This window comes from Sander vitreus, unplaced genomic scaffold (genome assembly GCF_031162955.1).
Source record: "Sander vitreus isolate 19-12246 unplaced genomic scaffold, sanVit1 ctg242_0, whole genome shotgun sequence".
Taxonomy (NCBI): Eukaryota; Metazoa; Chordata; class Actinopteri; order Perciformes; family Percidae; genus Sander; species Sander vitreus.
Genome location: NW_027595415.1, coordinates 87,137 through 105,314, shown reverse-complemented (window position 1 = coordinate 105,314; position 18,178 = coordinate 87,137). Strand labels below are relative to the sequence as shown.

The window sequence follows — 18,178 nt, the reverse complement described above, 5'->3', positions numbered from 1 at the left end:
TCAAGTAGATTTTTCAGATATTTTTACTTTACTATAAATGTTTGTGCCGACTTTTTACTTTTACTCCTTACATTTTTAACCCAAATTTTGGTACTTCCTACTCCCTATATTTTACCAAATTGGCTCGTTACTTAGTTTCAGATAATTTCAGTGGAGTTACCGTCATCAATACCGAATTCAATCTAATTGGATGGGAGTAGGGATGTAACGGTATGAACATTTAACCTCACGGTTATAGTGAAAAAAATGATCACAATTTTTGGTATTATCGCGGCATTTTTAAAAGTGTGTTCAATATGTTCAGAAAGCACTGATAGGCCTTCACAAGCTGAAATAGTTTCAAAAAGTGTAACAGTCTTTATTATATTACAAAAATATAGACAAAACCTGCCTAAAGTTCAACTTTTAACATTGAAGGAACAAGGTTCAGCATGTTAACAGCTGATTGGTCAGGAACATTTCCAGTAGTGCAGCTTGAAATGATACAAATCCAAACAGTCAAGATAAGACATAAAGAACAATATGTAAACAAATCAAAGAAACACCGCTAATTAGATACTTGTTTTCTTTACAATCAAAATTAAAATGTAAAACTGTACACATGAACACATTAAAGTCAAAGTAAATTATCACGGTTTTTGGTATTAAAACGGCAATTGTTATTGTCAACATTTTTATCGTGGTTTACCGTTACCCCGGTAATCGTTACATCCCTATATGGGAATATACGTTGCACTTGACGCACCACTACAAGACAACTCGACAGATTCGGCAGCATTCATTTGAGGCAAATCATTGCGGCTTGATGGTGGTAATGTTAGCACATAGTAGTATGGAAAAATTGTGAGCCTGACATATTACATTTATTATTATTAGCACTCCATGTTCAAAGATTGACTTGCTGTCAGTTCATTTCTTATACGCTGCTGCCATCTAATGGTTGTTAGTTCTAACTCCTATATGTGATGTTTTAGGCCTTTTGGCAGACATCCATTTCAAATGGCACATGAAGAGCCTTTGTTCCACGTCCACTGAAGCTTCTCAGCTTGACCTCCAGTAACATTTGGGTGCTCCAGGTAGCTCTGTCATACGCAAGGCTACTTTTACTTTTATACTTGAAGTACATGTCCTAGCCTGTACTTTGTTACTTTTACTTGAGTAAAGAAGTTAAATCAGTACTTCTACTTTTACCAGAGTATTTTTTAACACAAGTATCTGTACTTTGACTTGAGTACTGGAAGTACTTTTGCCATCTCTGCAGAAAACTGAGAAAACATGACCTAACTTTTTCAACCATTTGGGGATGACATCTTATTGTGATGTTTCTACCAGATATTGTGATGAAGTTTATTTATGATTAATTGATTTTAAAGTGTAACAGATAAAACATGTCATGGAGCGTTATAACTGTCCTACTTTTGATTTTTTTTAAATGTCAGATTTTTATTTGCTCACAAATACTTTGGTGTACAAAACTAACGTCTCTGTCTGTTTGTCTGTCTGCCTGTCTGACCTCAGCACTCTGATCTGACGACTCGTTCCCTCTCCTTCCTTCCCTCCCTCCCATTCCCCCTCCTCCCTCTCCCTCTCCCTCTCCCTCTCCTCTTCTTCCTCTCCTCTCCCTCTCCCTCTCCTCTTCTTCCTCTCCTCTCCTCTCCCTCTCCTCCTCTCCTCTCCTCTCCCTCTCCTCTTCTTCCTCTCCTCTCCTCTCCTCTCTCCTCCTCTTCCTCTCCTCTCCCTCTCCCTCTCCTCTTCTTCCTCTCCTCTCCTCTCCCCTCTCCTCTTCTTCCTCTCCTCTCCTCTCCTCTCCCTCTCCCTCTCCTCTTCTTCCTCTCCTCTCCTCTCCCTCTCCTCTTCTTCCTCTCCTCTCCCTCTCCCTCTCCTGTCTCTCCTCTCCCTCTCCTCCCTCTTTGATCTTTAATAAAAAACATTAACAATTCTTAAAATAATATATAAAATGTTGTGATGTGTGCAAGAATAAACTCTTATTAAAGGATTAATAATGAGTAATAAACATGTTTAACAGTAAAGTAAGTTTCATTAAATACGTGTTTATCATGTTTTATTAAGTGTAAACATTATTTCAGATGACAGGAAGTAGAAACTCAGTCAACAACAGAACAAATAATGAAATCATTTTCATTTATTCATAACACTGGTGTAAACGGATGGAATCCGGAATGAGACGGATGGAAAGACATAGCCGGCCCTGAAACCCACGGAGAGAGAGCGTGTTAGATATTATTCTGGGATGTTCAGACAGAATCTAATACACTCCTGTTTCATCTTCTGATAACGTAAAGGGCTGAGTGTTTATAAAAAGGAGCAAATAAATGGAAGCAGCGCTGGAAGAAGTATTCAGATTACTGCAGTAAAAGTACTAATACCACACTGTAGAAATACTCTGTGACAGTAAAAGTGTGTAAGTATCATCAGGAGAATTAAAGTATGAAAATATTGTAAAAAGTGTAAAGGATCCAAACAGAGAGAGACACACACACACACACACACACACACACACACACACACACACACACACACACACACTCTCTGTGTATAAAGGATCAACCAGTTGTGTGTTTAATGGTCTGATCATCTCAGCTGACTTGTAGCCGTTATATTGTTGGCTAGTTTACTTTAGAATCAAACATCAGATTTATAAACTACATGTGTTTAATGAGCAGGAATCTTAATGTGTAAAGTAACTAGTAACTAAAGCTGGAACAGATGAATGTAGTGGAGTAACTAAAGTAACTAGTAACTAAAGCTGGAACAGATGAATGTAGTGGAGTAACTAAAGTAACTAGTAACTAAAGCTGTAACAGATGAATGTAGTGGAGTAACTAAAGTAACTAGTAACTAAAGCTGTAACAGATGAATGTAGTGGAGTAACTAAAGTAACTAGTAACTAAAGCTGTAACAGATGAATGTAGTGGAGTAACTAAAGTAACTAGCAACTAAAGCTGTAACAGATGAATGTAGTGGAGTAACTAAAGTAACTAGTAACTAAAGCTGGAACAGATGAATGTAGTGGAGTAACTAAAGTAACTAGTAACTAAAGCTGTAACAGATGAATGTAGTGGAGTAAAAAGTCCAATATTTCTCTCTGAAATATAGCGGATTAGAAGTAGAAAGTGGCATGAAAAGAAAAGACTCAAGTAAAGTACAAGTACCTCAACATTTGGACTGAAGGACAGTACTGGAGTACATGTACTTAGTTACATTCCAGCGCTGAGTAAAGAACAAGTATCTTAAGACTGTACTTTGCTGTGAAGTTTGATTAAAAGTGACTCAAGCGTTAGTGAAACTGTCTGAAGGGTTAACTAAAGCGCTGTGTGTTTTTACCTTATTGAGCAGGCAAACGCTCCACCAGGTCGTTCCTCGGGATCTCCATCAGTGAATCTCTGGTCATGTTGACGGCATCCTGCCTGTGATACTGAATCATCAGGTCCACGGTCCTAAGCCTGTCTGCTGGCTCCAGGTCGCTCCGTGGGATGTCTGTCATGATTCTCAGGTGCCATTTGAAAGCGTTGAAGTCGTTGTCATTCAAGTCCCGCAGGATGTCCCGAAGGACATAGTAGAGGTTAGCTGCTGGCCTGTTCAAATCAGAGCACAGTTTCAGTTTTTAGCTTTTGTCATGTTTTTGATTTATTCTTTTTGCATTTAATTGAGATTGGCATGGTTGTATTTCAGTTAGTCTAACAGCTGGTTTGATTTGCATTGAGAGAGTACCCCATGTCAATCTCTAGGTATGGTGAAGGGTATGTGATGATGTGGGGGGGCCATTTTAATTCCAAAGGCCAAGGGAACTTTATCAGGATCATAGTATCCTGGATCCATGAAATAACTGACCTTTCAAAATAAAAGTCTGCCTGCCTCTATGGGAATCTAACATAGGGGTGTACTGACTTATGCCCCCTGTATTTTAAGGAAGAACATTTATTTATTTACAATACATTATTCATTCACAAAGACAACTGGTGTCCTTAAAGGTTGGATTTTTCCTAATTTTTTTAATTAAGGCATTAAGATCAATTTCCAAAAGATGATTTTTTATTCCTCTTTTTAGTCAACTTAAGCATGGGTTCATAAACTTATGCTGAGCACTGCAATAGGTCACCTTTAACACCGTTATGTTTTTAAGTTGAACCAGAAGTACTGCACATACATAAATACATAATGTAGTGTACTTTCCTTGAATATCTCCATGTTCTGCTGCTTTCTCCTTGTACTCCATTACATCTCTGAGGGAAGTATTGTACTTGTGGAAAGTAACTGAGTACTTACAGTTTACTAAAGAGCACTACAGCGACTGACCGACCCAGTGGAGGGTTAACAGTTTGTGTTTCTGCCCTGTTTCCTGTCAGCCAGGCTGATGTTCAGCAGCGTATAGCAGCAGGTCCTGACCTGTTTCCTGTCAGCCAGGCTGATGTTCAGCAGTATATCTGTGACTTCTTTAACGTCCGTACCGGCCGCTACCACCTCCTGTTTCTCTCACACACTTCATTTTAAAGCAGCCACTGTGACGTCGATAACTTAACGGAAATAACCTTCACTTTGCTGGCTCCAGGTCACTCCGTGGGATTGTAGTTTAGCGTGGGTGTATACACTTATGCTGAACACACCCACGAATCCCCCCTCCCCCTCCTTTCTCTCTTCCTGCCACTTTCTCTCGACGGCGTCTTTAAAGTAGATTTAGTGTTTTCAAAGTCAAACCGATGATAAGATTCACGTTTTGATAACGTATGTTTACACAGAGCAGAGAAACTAAAAGCAGCAGATTAAGAACAGACTGCAGAACGAGAACGCAGACGCCTGCAAACATCGATCACAGGTTAAAAGTTCATCATCAACTTTTAGAAATGTATTATCAACGTTTAAAAGTTCATTATCAACGTTTAAAAGTCCACCAGCTGCAGGATGTCAGCAGAGAAAGAGGAGGAAATGAAAAAGTAGTTTAAAATACTCACGGAGCTCCGGCCATCGTGCTGTTCGTCTTGTTCTCTGTTTGGTTATCTTCTTCCTCTGTTGAAATGGCGAGGGGAAGATATAGGAAATGACGTGGAGGAAGAAGAGGAGAAGCGTTTACTGGAACCATTTTTGCTGCCTTCATCATAAAATATCTAAATCAGAATCAGAATCAGCTTTATAGGCCAGGTTTGGTTAAACAAAGAATGCATTTGACTCTGGTTGATCTCTGCTCTCAAAGTACTCACTAATATATAAAAAACAGAAAGGACAGGTAGAAATATAAAAAAATATACTGTTAATACAATAGATTTACAAATTTACAAGAAATATACAATAACGAAGAGAGGGAAGGAATAGTGGAATATCAGTGAGATTTAAGATTTAAATATAAATATAGTGCGAGGTAGTTCAGTGAAAAAGCAGCCGTTCAGCTACGAGACGTTTCTGAACTTAGAGGTACTCTGTTTAACGTGTTCCTTTAAGAGAATCAGTTTAAATAAACGTGTTGCTACGTGTGTTGTCGGGGCTGAACGTGGCCCTGCGTAGTTGGATATACACCTACAGTGTTTCCTCTATGTTGATGTTGTAGTGGCGGCCCGCCATGGTACAATTTCTGCCGCTACGGTATCAGAAATAGGGCAGACACACAATGTAGTCGCGGTTGCCTTTTAAATGATCCTGCCCATTTTAATGCACCCCCCCGTTGGCTGCCGCATATAATAAATAGCACAATATAATTAACATGTATACAAAGTCAAAGTAAACTCCCAATGTTAAAACATCTCCACCCTGAGCACTAAAATCTGCGAGATGGGAAGTAACAAAGTACAAATACTAATTGCTGTACTGTGTATATTTTTACTTTATTTTACTATTTATTTTTCTGCCAACTTTTTACTTTCACTCCTTACATTTTTAACATGAATATCGGTACTTTCTACTCCCTATATTTTAAAAAATTGGCTCGTTACTTTAGTTTCAAATAAATTCAGTAGAGTTACCGTCATTTTTCGCATCATCAATACCGAATTCAATCTAATTGGATGGGAATATACTGTACTTTGCACTTGATGCACCATTACAAGACGACTCAACAGATTTGGCGGCATTCATTCGCGGCATTCATTTTTGGCAAATTATTGCGGCTTGATGGCGGTAACGTTAGCACATAGTAGTATGGAAAAATTGTGAGCCTGACATATTACCATAGACAGTAAAAGAAATGAACCACCAGACCCCGTGTCTCTGGACGGAGACCAGTGAAGGACATTAGAAGCTCTTTCCCGGTGATGGCTGAGCGTTACTGAGCAGCCTCCAACTGAGCTTGAAGACGTAGATGTGACGTGAGCAACCTGTCTGAAAGTTGGAAGTCTTCTGGTAGCTGTGCCAAGAGAAATCTCAATCATTCCCAATCTAGCAGAGACGGAGAGCGTAGGTATATGTAAGGAGATAACATAGACACAGGCTCATTATTGATCACTAAAATGATAGTTAACATTAGTCATTACACTTAAACAGCTGATGGAAGTCCAAACTGCCTGAGAGCTTCTCCTGTACTATACGGTAATTCCTCTACTATGAGACAGTAAGTTGCGTGGTTATGACATAATCGTTAGCCTATTTTTATAAAAACGTCTGCTACGGAGCCATAACGTGAGCTACAAGGTAATGGAGCCTTTTATACATTGTCGTGTTTCTTTAGAAATAAACAACGGACAAATAGAGTCTTTAAACGCTTCAGATGTAAAGATATTCTCTGTCAAAGTGACGTCAGAATGAATGGGAGTCAATGGGATGCTAACGGGAGGTGATGGCTTGTTGGCATCAAAATGGCGCCAGGAGCTACGCGTTGTGGAGAGAAGCTTTCCCCCTTGCATATTACATTTATTATTATTAGCGCTCCATGTTCAAAGATTGACTTGCTGTCAGTTCATTTCTTATACGCTGCTGCCATCTAATGGTTGTTAGTTCTAACTCCTATATGTGATGTTTTAGGCCTTTTGGCAGACATCCATTTCAAATGGCACATGAAGAGCCTTTGTTCCACGTCCACTGAAGCTTCTCAGCTTGACCTCCAGTAACATTTGGGTGCTCCAGGTAGGTTTGCATAAAAAATGGTTGTCATTCGCAATGCTACTTTTATAACCTAAGTCAATTTCCAAGTCTCTCTCTTTCTGTCTCTCTCTGTCTGTCTGTCTCTCAGCCATATAAATCTGTCCTCAGTCTGACAGACTGGTTGGTGTTTCTCTCCAGCAGTCCTATGATCTGACAACTCTTCCCCTCTCCTCCCTCTCCTTCCTCCCCTCTCCCTCTCCTACCTCACTTTCCTTCCCTCCCTCTCCTTCCTCTCCCTCTCCTTTCTCTCCTTTGTCTCCTCTCTCTCCTCCCTCTCCCTCCTCTCACTCTCTTCCCTCTCTTCTCTCTCCCTCCTCTCCTCTCCCTCTCCTCCCTGTCCTCCTCTCCTCCCCCCCCCCTTCCTCTAATAATAATGTCTAATAAACATGTTTAACAGTGAACTAAGTTTGACTAAAGTTTCATTAGATGTGTTCATCATGTTTTATTAAGTGTAAACATTATTCCAGATGACAGGAAGTAGAAACTCAGTCAACAACAGAACAAATAGTGAAATCATTTTGATTTATTCATAACACAAGTTCACAGAGGTTGTTCAGAGGTTGTCCAAAGGTTGGTTCAGATGTAGTGTAAAGGACAGACAGAGATGTTTGGTCCTATGAGCCGTTTATAAAAAGTTAGTGTTCCTCCCTCTCCTTCCTCTCCTCCCTCTCCTTCCTCTCCTCCCTCTCCTCCCTATAAAGACAATGGAACTATGACTAGAAATAGTAGTTGTAGTAGTTCAAGGTGTAGCAGGCGAGCAGACGAGCTTTAGGAGGCATGGATCTGCGCCGATGACCCTGAAACACGGAGAGAGAAGGTGTTAGATATTCTGGAATGTTCAGACAGAATCTACTACATTCCTGTTTCATCTTCTGATAACGTAGAGCGCTGAGTGTTTATAAAAAGGAGCAAATAAATGGAACCACTCGAGCAGCGCTGGAACAAGTATTCAGATTACTGCAGTAAAAGTACTAACACCACACTGTAGAAATACTTTGTTACAGTAAAAGTGTGTAAGTATCACCAGGAAAATGTAGTGAAAGTATTCAAACGTAGAAAGTGTAAAGGAAATACTCTGTTACAGTAAAAGTCCTCTATTGAGAATGTTCGATATTTATGGAATGGACCACCAGAGGAAAATAGGGGAGGGTCATGTCTTTTTATTCTTTGTTGAGGGGAGGGTCACCCAATGTTTTTTAGTCTAGGGGGGAGGGTCACCCAACTTTTGTATTCATGAAAACAGCAAAATTTCAAAATGGCTTGTTTGGTGCATACTTTTCAATGTAGCTCTCAGTCTCGGCCCCCTATAACTAGCAGATAGGTCTGACCCAACAAAAATCGCAACATGACAGCAACACGAGTTTGGAGTCAGCGAGCTTATTACATTACGCCCTCAATCTTTTGTGGAGCATTTATAACTTCGAAAAACCACAGGTTCCAGTTAATCTTATAATGGATATGTGTGTTGAGTTATTTAAACAAACGATAAGAGAACTAAACGCCTCTTGTCCGTAAGTCTCCTGATAGAGCTCCAGCCAGCTCACAGCGGGTCTGTGAAGGAGGACAGGTTGGGCGACAAACCAGCGACCATGGCAGGCACCAGCCAGCTGTCACTTCAGACTGTGGAGCTTCTGAACTCCGACACAGTCGGACCAAATTTGCAATTAGCCATGAATTTCCGTTAAGCTCTACATAGTTGATTTCTCGCATAAAAAAGTCTCAGAAGTGAATTTAGTAATGAAAGCAGACGAACAATGTATAAAGTTTCCAGTTGTTGGCCACAACACCAATCCATGGTTGTTGTGATTGTTGCAGCGCTTTGCACACCAACACACTTTGAATTTCTGATTCCCACGCCCACAGCTCTGCGCCTGGGTCCCGGTGATTTGAAATTGTGCAAACGACAGCCTTTTCAAGGCATTTCAGAAGGAAAGAGTGGTAGCATGCAAGCTCAATGTTCAGCTTCGGCAGCTTTACCTATGCTAAAATATACAATGACTGAGGAGGTCTAGTTATGAGTCCATAGCAACCAGTGTTGAATTTCTTATTACCCAGTGTGCTTTGTTGAATGGTCTTTATTGGTTTATTGTTTTATTTCATGTGAATACTAGTTTACTAGATGAGTAACTTAGTATTTGGAGTAATGCAGGAAGTGTGCATGTAGTTTCCATGCTTATTGTGTTTCCACAACAATGTTAGAAATGGCCCCCCCCACCATAACAGAGGAGTGTGATGCGTCAGATGAGAAAGCAGAGGTTTAGTCATGTATGTCATGGTTGTATATAACCATTGTCTAAATGTACATCTTTGCCAAGCGCAAACCAGAACAGAAGGCGTCAATAAATTATTGGGGAGGGTCGTGCCTCGTCCTCGGGTCAAATTTGACCCATTTTCATTTCATTTCATTTATTTTTTATTTCGAACAAAACTAAATATATATATGCGACGCATACAGTATGTACCCATAAATACATATGCACACATACACATGCATATACGTATACACACAAATACACATACACACACATATACACATCCATATATACACACACACACACACACAAACACATATATATATATATATATATATATATATATATATATACACCCATACATATATATACATATAAAACAAAAAGTGTGTAGCAACACACCAAAGGAAAAAGAACAATATCCATACAGTGTTTACAAATAATATTAAAAATACTATTACAATTTCTAAAAATTTGTCCAAAAAGGAGTAGGATGAAGCCGAAGCTTGTAATGTTTCCTACCCCTCATTCACTTTAACTTGTTTCTTTATTTATTGTTTAATGGTCTGATCATCTCAGCTGACTTGTAGCCGTTATATTGTTGGCTAGTTTACTTTAGAATCAAACATCAGATTTATAAACTACATGTGTTTAATGAGCAGGAATCTTAATGTGTAAAGTAACTAGTAACTAAAGCTGGAACAGATGAATGTAGTGGAGTAACTAAAGTAACTAGTAACTAAAGCTGTAACAGATGAATGTAGTGGAGTAACTAAAGTAACTAGTAACTAAAGCTGTAACAGATGAATGTAGCGGAGTAACTAAAGTAACTAGTAACTAAAGCTGGAACAGATGAATGTAGTGGAGTCACTAAAGTAACTAGTAACTAAAGCTGGAACAGATGAATGTAGTGGAGTCACTAAAGTAACTAGTAACTAAAGTAACTAGTAACTAAAGCTGTAACAGATGAATGTAGTGGAGTAACTAAAGTAACTAGTAACTAAAGCTGGAACAGATGAATGTAGTGGAGTAAAAAGTCCAATATTTCTCTCTGAAATATAGCGGATTAGAAGTAGAAAGTGGCATGAAAAGAAAAGACTCAAGTAAAGTACAAGTACCTCAACATTTGGACTGAAGGACAGTACTGGAGTACATGTACTTAGTTACATTCCAGCGCTGAGTAAAGAACAAGTATCTTAAGACTGTACTTTGCTGTGAAGTTTGATTAAAAGTGACTCAAGCGTTAGTGAAACTGTCTGAAGGGTTAACTAAAGCGCTGTGTGTTTTTACCTTATTGAGCAGGCAAACGCTCCACCAGGTCGTTTCTCTGGATCTCCATCAGCGAATCTCTGGTCATCTTCACGGCCTCCTGCTTGTGGTACGACAGCATCAGGTCCACGGTCTTACGCCGGTTTGCGGACTCCAGCTCGCTCTGTGGGATTTTTTGTATGCTTATCAGGTTCCACTTGAAAGAGTCAAATTCGTCAACAGTTAAGTCCCGCAGGACGGCCACAAGCATGTCGTTGAGAATGGTGTCAGCTTCTGTCCTGTTCAAATCAGAGCACAGTTTGAGACGCCGGTTTGGGAGCTTCTTTTTTGACGTTTTGTAGCTTTTTGTCATATTTTTGGTTAATGTTTCTTGCATTTAATTGAGTTTTTTGTTGCTTTTTCTTCTTCTTAACCCTAGTGTTGTCTTCTGGGTCAAAAGTAGAAAAGAAAATCAAGACTTTTTCTGATGTTCTGTTCTCTTTTTTATTTTTTTTATGTGTAACGCTTCTTTTCACTACCATGTATAAACACCACTAACACCAACTTACTATCACTATGGTTTTACACTTATTTTTGGAATTCATGGTTCATTCAAAACCTAATTTATAGGAAACTATACCTAATCCTTGAGTTAAAGAAGCAGAAAATATGAATTATTTAGACTAATATTAAAGGAATGATAATCACAGCAGGGTCAAGGGTCAGCGAGCATACTGTTTCGAAACATTTCAATTTTGTTTTCAAATGCTAAAAAAAATTTTTTACACTTTCACTCTTTTTCAAAGTTCTTTTATCAATTGTTTTTTCTCCAAATGCTATAAAATTGATTAAAAGACCCAAATTCAATGAAAGTAGTGGACTGATTATTTATTTAACTTGTGAAGAGCATTGTGGGGAACCATCCACGTTATTTTTTTGGACAATTTGTTTGAAAGAAAACCCAAATTTCTGATATAGAAACTTTTAGAAAAGGACAACAGGAGGGTAAAGAGTCTTTATGTCTTCATTATTACTACAGCGACTCTGACCGAGCCAGTCGAGGGTGAACAGTTTGTTTCTCAGAATAGCAGCACGTTCTGCCCTGTTTCCTGTGTCCTGTCCAGTTTTTTTTAAAGCAGATACTGTGACGTTGATAACTTAACGGGTTAATCTGGACGCTTTGTAATGAAGAGCAGTTACTGTCAGATACTTTGGAGCACAAAGAGAAGGGAAATAGCCTTCACTTTATCGAACTACAGGGTTCAACATTACTTTTATTGTCGCCTGTATAGTAAACTTTAGTTCAGAAGAGAGAAGGAAACCCCCTCCCCCTCCTTTCTCTCTTCCTGCCACTTTCTCTCGACGGCGTCTTTAAAGTAGATTTAGTGTTTTCAAAGTCAAACCGATGATAAGATTCACGTTTTGATAACGTATGTTTACACAGAGCAGAGAAACTAAAAGCAGCAGATTAAGAACAGACTGCAGAACGAGAACGCAGACGCCTGCAAACATCGATCACAGGTTAAAAGTTCATCATCAACTTTTAGAAATGTATTATCAACGTTTAAAAGTCCACCAGCTGCAGGATGTCAGCAGAGAAAGAGGAGGAAATGAAAAAGTAGTTTAAAATACTATAAATATAAATATAGTGCAATATCAGTATAGTCTGAGATTTAAGATTTAAATATAAATATGGTGTAATATCAGTATAGTCTGAGATTTAAGATTTAAATATAAATATAGTGTAATATCAGTATAGTCTGAGATTTAAGATTTAAATATAAATATAGTGCGAGGTAGTTCAGTGAAAAAGCAGCCGTTCAGCTACGAGACGTTTCTGAACTTAGAGGTACTCTGTTTAACGTGTTCCTTTAAGAGAATCAGTTTAAATAAACGTGTTGCTACGTGTGTTGTCGGGGCTGAACGTGGCCCTGCGTAGTTGGATATACACCTACAGTGTTTCCTCTATGTTGATGTTGTAGTGGCGGCCCGCCATGGTACAATTTCTGCCGCTACGGTATCAGAAATAGGGCAGACACACAATGTAGTCGCGGTTGCCTTTTAAATGATCCTGCCGACATAATGCACCCCCCCTGTTGGCAAGTACAACTATTCAGAGGTTATTGGGCCCATCCAGTTCCACATACTGTTGTGTTCAACATGTCAGTTCTGTCAGCTCATCGTCCTGATATCAAACATCTGGAAACGTTGTTTGGACAGACCTGCCCCCACTGCTAAAACAAAATCCTAAAGGAAACACTGCACATAGATAAGGCACACCTCGTGTGATATTAAATTCAACATGTTCAACAGTAAAATATTGTAAACGCTTTTTCATCTGTGAAATGTTTTCCATGATGCTTAGTTTGGAATTTCTTTGGCATGAACATCCAAAAGTCTTCTTCTCTGAGTCTTCAACGGTCAGATGTCAGTTCCAGGATGACAGCTGGCAGCACAGACGCATCTCACCAGCCAATGGCGGCATCTACGTATATATCTATCTGAGAGAGAAGAGTTGCAACACTCGATCTCGCTAGCGGGGTGGTCACGTGGTTCATGTAAGCCTGTATAGTTCCATTCATGTTCAGTTCATGTTCTTCTATGGGACTGACAGCAGCGATTGCGATATTGAAAGGTAAATATAAATGAAAGTACATACCCAAGTACTTGTTTGATTGTTATTGCATTATTGCATATTTGTAAATGTCAGTTTCACATTTGGAGTGGTAGGGTGACAACTGAAAGCCAGAGTTTTACTACAACATTCACTATAAAAACACTATAAAGGACAATCAAAAATGATAACCCACTACAGAAAATATATCTTTATTTTACAGATATTTAATTGTCCTTTATTAAATATATGTAGTATAATACTGGTCTGTAATACAAAAAAATGTTTTCGGCATAATCTGTCATTAATGTAATCAATAATCACCCAACAGTTTAAAACACAAGAATAAAAACCTTTTTACTTCCATAATGATTGTCAGGTCTTTTATATACAGATGTACACTAGAACAGATAGGTACAGTCAAAACTTTATCTTCTGTAAAGGCTTTATCTTCAAATGTGATCAAATACAAAAACACAAGCTGCTTATTTTCCATCTTAAGTCAAACTATAATTATATACAGTTATATTATTATTACACTACAATATTAAAAGTAGCCTAACTATTGTTTATCAATCATTTGCTACTCTGCTTTCTCAATCGCAAAGTAGCAACAGTCCATTCATCATTTAGTGTCCAGCCAACTTCTTCTGATGAGGCAAGAGTTGACCACACAACCATGATCATTTTAAGACTAAGCCATACACAAAGTATCAAATATATTAAAGAATAACAACTCATTACGCTGATGAATGAAATAGTATTTTTTTTATTAAAGGGATACTTCACCGATTTAGCATTAAGCTTTGTATCAGTAGAAACACGGTAGTATTTTTGAATAGTATTTACTATATCACAGTAGTATTTTCCATCATGTCGACGAGACGAGAGACGAGAGATCTCTGTGTTGTGGGTCTGGAAAAAAGCCTCCGATGACGCAAAAAATTTTGCCCAGAGGCTATGGACTACAGTTAGTAGTAAGAGCTACTTCCGCATTTTTACAAAAATGATGTGCATTCAAACTACCGCACATGTGTATCAACGGGATACATTGGTACAGATCGGAGAATATGCAGGACACTTTATTACAGACACAATCTGCGGCGGAGTGGGACAAAAAAATCTACCGGGAAATTTTGTAGACCACTGGCCCTCGGGGGGCGGGGGAGAGATGAATGTTCTGAAATAAGAGGTTGCTGAGGCCTGCCGTACAGGTTATTTTGACCAGCGGGAAGCGGCGGCTGGAGCGAACAGCAGCGGTGGCCGGAACGGGCAGCAGCGGTGGCCAGAGCGGGCAGCAGTGGTGGCCGGAGCGAGCAGCTGCAGCGGCCGTAGCGAGCAGCTGCAGCCGCCGTAGCGGGCAATCAGACCTACCGTAGCGGGCAGCGGCCGGAGCGGGCAGCAGCCGGAGCGGGCGATCATGGGGGGACATCCAAAGCGGTGAAACGCGAACGAGGGCAGGAGTATGAGCTAGCTAGGTGGAAAGCTAATGCTAGCCGGCCACCTGTTCCATCAATCCTGCTTGCAAGTGTCCGCTCATTAGACAACAAACTGAACTCCAACTTCAACGAAACTCCCAACGCGAGTTCAGAGACTGCTGTGTTTTTGTTGTTGTGGAAACATGGCTGAACAACAGTGTACCGGACTATCCAGCTACCAGGCCTGCTGCTCTGTCGCCGGGTAAGACTAGTGGAGGTGGGCTGTGTTAACACAGACTGCCTGGTGCAGAAATGAGCTGCTTGTATCCAACTAACTGCTAACTGCTGGTGGAGTTTGTGACTGTTAAATGCCGACCATTCTACATTCCACGCAAGTTTATACTCTGTGTTTACAGCCCACCAAGCGCTAATGCTAGTATGTGTTAGCTGAACTTTACGGAGCCTATAATGTGTGTGCACTAAATGTAACATGTTTCGTATGTCGTTTTTATATAATGTCGTTTTTATATATTTTAAATGTGTAACACCACTTGAGCCACGGTGAAACGTTGTTTCGTGTGTATGGTTGAAATGACAATAAAACACACTTGAATTGAGTTGACCGTCTCACTGTCTGTCTGTCTGTAAACGGTAGGCGTGGCTTGGGAGTGGACGCTAAAGCAGCGAAGCAAGTGCATTCTGGGATTTGGTGTCTTTCATCCATATGAGCCAAAAACGCATTTTCTGGCTTATCTTGGCCTAGAAGGCACCAATGTCTATAATTTTTTCACATTTCTACTACATATGTGAGCCAATTTAAAGACATATTCGTCTGTCCAACAGTGAAATATCCCTTTAAACAATGAGTGAGAACGATGGATGTGTGTTTATCTAACTGGAAAAACAAGAACAAAGTGAAGGAATAGGGATGAATATTGTGTATATATATAAGTGTTAAGAAGAGAGGAATACGGTGGGGAAAGGAGACAAAAAAGAATTAATTTGGCGCTAAGAAAGAGGAATAATTTAGTTAACCAGAAGTTCACACAAATGTTTAACAGAGACCAAATTAGTGTTTGAATTAAATTGGGGATGACATTAGTCACACTACTGTCTGTGTAATAAACATTTCAAAGCTCATTCTGGCTTATGATATTTTTTTGTGTGGAATAACTTGTATTCGTACATGTAATCCAACAGCCCCTTCAAGATGACTTTGAACTAAAAATGACTCCTGTATTGCTCCTCATGTTCCCGGAGGCCTGCAGTACACGGCGGGACCGCGGTCTATCCCACTAGAGCTGTCTGCCGTTAGGTGCGCAGCAGTCAGATAACGTCTTAGCCTGCTCCACTCTGTGCAGCCCCGAATCCCCCGATGATTGTGCTGTACACATACAAATAAACATAAGTACTATATACATCATAAAGGGCCTCTGATATAATATAGAGAGTTGACAATTCAACAGAGGTAGCTATTTAATCAGTTTACCCCTGGAGATACCTTCATAGCTGGCGAAGTCGAGCTAACAAACTAGCAGGCAATCGGTCGTCTACCAAGCTAAAAATATATATAATTATGCTGTGCACATTCAAATGAAGATCAGTATATGCATCATAAAGGGCCTCTGATAAAATATAGACAGTTGACAATTCAAAAGAGGTAGCTATTTAATCAGCTTACCTCAGAAGTTACTCGACGGCCAGCAATGGAAATGTTTGGAACAATGCGAGAGTGCATACCCCAGAAGTAGGCTGCAAAAAGCGTACAATGGAGTCCAATGGGAGTGTCGCCACTCTGTCTTTCTCTATCACTCTGATCTATGTCACTTCCACAGTGTGTCTGTGCTGACTGGTTAACCCTTCTTAAAGTGACATTGTGTGTGTGTGTGTGTGTGTGTGTGTGTGTGTGTGTGTGTGTAGGTGATGGAGGGCCCGGGCGGTCTGGTGGAGGACGTCGTGTCTGGCCGGCGCCAAAGCCCGTCTACGGAAAGCCATTCCACTCCCTATTCAGCCCCATTGTACCGAATTTGGTTGCAGTTCCACCAGAGTTCCACTGGGGGTGATCGCGGTCCAGTGCTAAATGAATGGGACTCTATGGAGCTAGACGGCTAAATTTGTCTCTTTCGCCTGATTGTCGTTGAGAAATCTCAGATTTGATTGTAGTTTTTGCAAGTTCAACATGGATTATAGGTCAAAAGTTGAATGAACGAGTACTTATGTCCTTTCAATTTGTTACAGGTTGAGTCGTTGTTGCCCACAACATGCTAGCATTCTGCTAATGAATGCTGATTGGTCAGTGAAGGACTGATTACGATCGGAGATCCCGCTTGACGGCATCTGAAGCAGAACCAGAATGTCAGAGTGAATATTTCGGCGTGGTCTTTAAAACATTAGCAAACCTCTTTCTAGCAAGTGTATTAACAGAGAGAGTCTAACCTGTCAGCTGTGTTATATTAACAGAGAGTCTAACCTGTCAGCTGTGTTGTATTAACAGAGAGAGTCTAACCTGTCAGCTGTGTTGTATTAACAGAGAGTCTAACCTGTCAGCTGTGTTGTATTAACAGAGAGTCTAACCTGTCAGCTGTGTTGTATTAACAGAGAGTCTAACCTGTCAGCTGTGTTGTATTAACAGAGAGTCTAACCTGTCAGCTGTGTTGTATTAACAGAGAGTCTAACCTGTCAGCTGTGTTGTATTAACAGGGAGAGCCTAACCTGTCAGCTGTGTTGTCGATGCTTCAAGAGAACAAAGGAAGTGACTCAGAGCTTGCCGTGAAGCAATATCTCTGGCCGTATATGTGTATGACGTCATTGACATTTTAAAAGGCTTTTTAAAACAAAAAAGCCACTTTAAAATAATCTAACACCCAGCAGTGTGTATTTTCTTAGCCTCCCCTTTCGAATGCAACATTCAAATTATTAGACAAAAACTTATACCCTGAGAAAAGTGGATTTTGAGGGGTATAGCTCCATAGAGTCCCATTCATTCTGTACTGGCCTGTGAGCGTCCCCTATATGGAACTCTGGTGGAACTGCAAACAGTTCAGAAGCCGGAAGTAACGAGGGAGTGGAACTTCTTCCTGTATTAGAAATTCTTTGCCGGCGCTCTGCACTGAGTGCCGCTCTGCTGGAGGTGATGCAGTGTCACGTCGACCAATCAGAGCTGCTGTCTGAGATCCAGAGACTCAGATCCAGGTAAACCTCCATTTCCTGTTTGTTTTAAGACCACAAACTGTCAGTCGGTGATGATTGTCGAGACCTCTGATGGCTCTGATCAGACTGAAATCTGTTAGATCAATAATCAATAATCTGACACTGCTGAGACTGACTTCACATCCTCTGAACCAACTTCTGTACTCACTATAGTAGATATAATACAGTAGTTCCTTTTACGGTCGTCCTGAATGTCACATTTTGGGCTTCAAAGCTTCAACAGAAGTCTACCAACTTTTAGTCAACAAGCAGTTAGCCAGAGAGGATCCTACAGAGATAAAGCTTTATGTGGACAGACAGTTAGCCAGAGAGGATCCTACAGAGATAGAGCTTTATGTTAACAGACAGTT

General features: G+C 40.0%; 2 protein-coding genes across 2 annotated transcripts in view; one reads left to right on the top strand and one right to left on the bottom strand.

The window, feature by feature from the left end:
- LOC144513393 (phospholipid transfer protein-like) overlaps positions 1 to 18,178 on the top strand; it is a 114,739-nt gene that overhangs the window by 48,693 nt on the left and 47,868 nt on the right. The gene's annotated exons all lie outside the window — the stretch shown is intronic.
- On the bottom strand, positions 2,124 to 5,076 carry LOC144513394 (caspase b-like). The gene is made up of 3 exons (XM_078244462.1): positions 4,971 to 5,076; positions 3,346 to 3,596; positions 2,124 to 2,209 (listed from the first exon to the last, which is right to left on the bottom strand). The coding sequence occupies exons 1-2, from the start codon at positions 4,982 to 4,984 to the stop codon at positions 3,347 to 3,349; spliced, it is 264 nt and encodes an 87-aa protein (XP_078100588.1). The 5' UTR covers positions 4,985 to 5,076; the 3' UTR covers positions 2,124 to 2,209; position 3,346.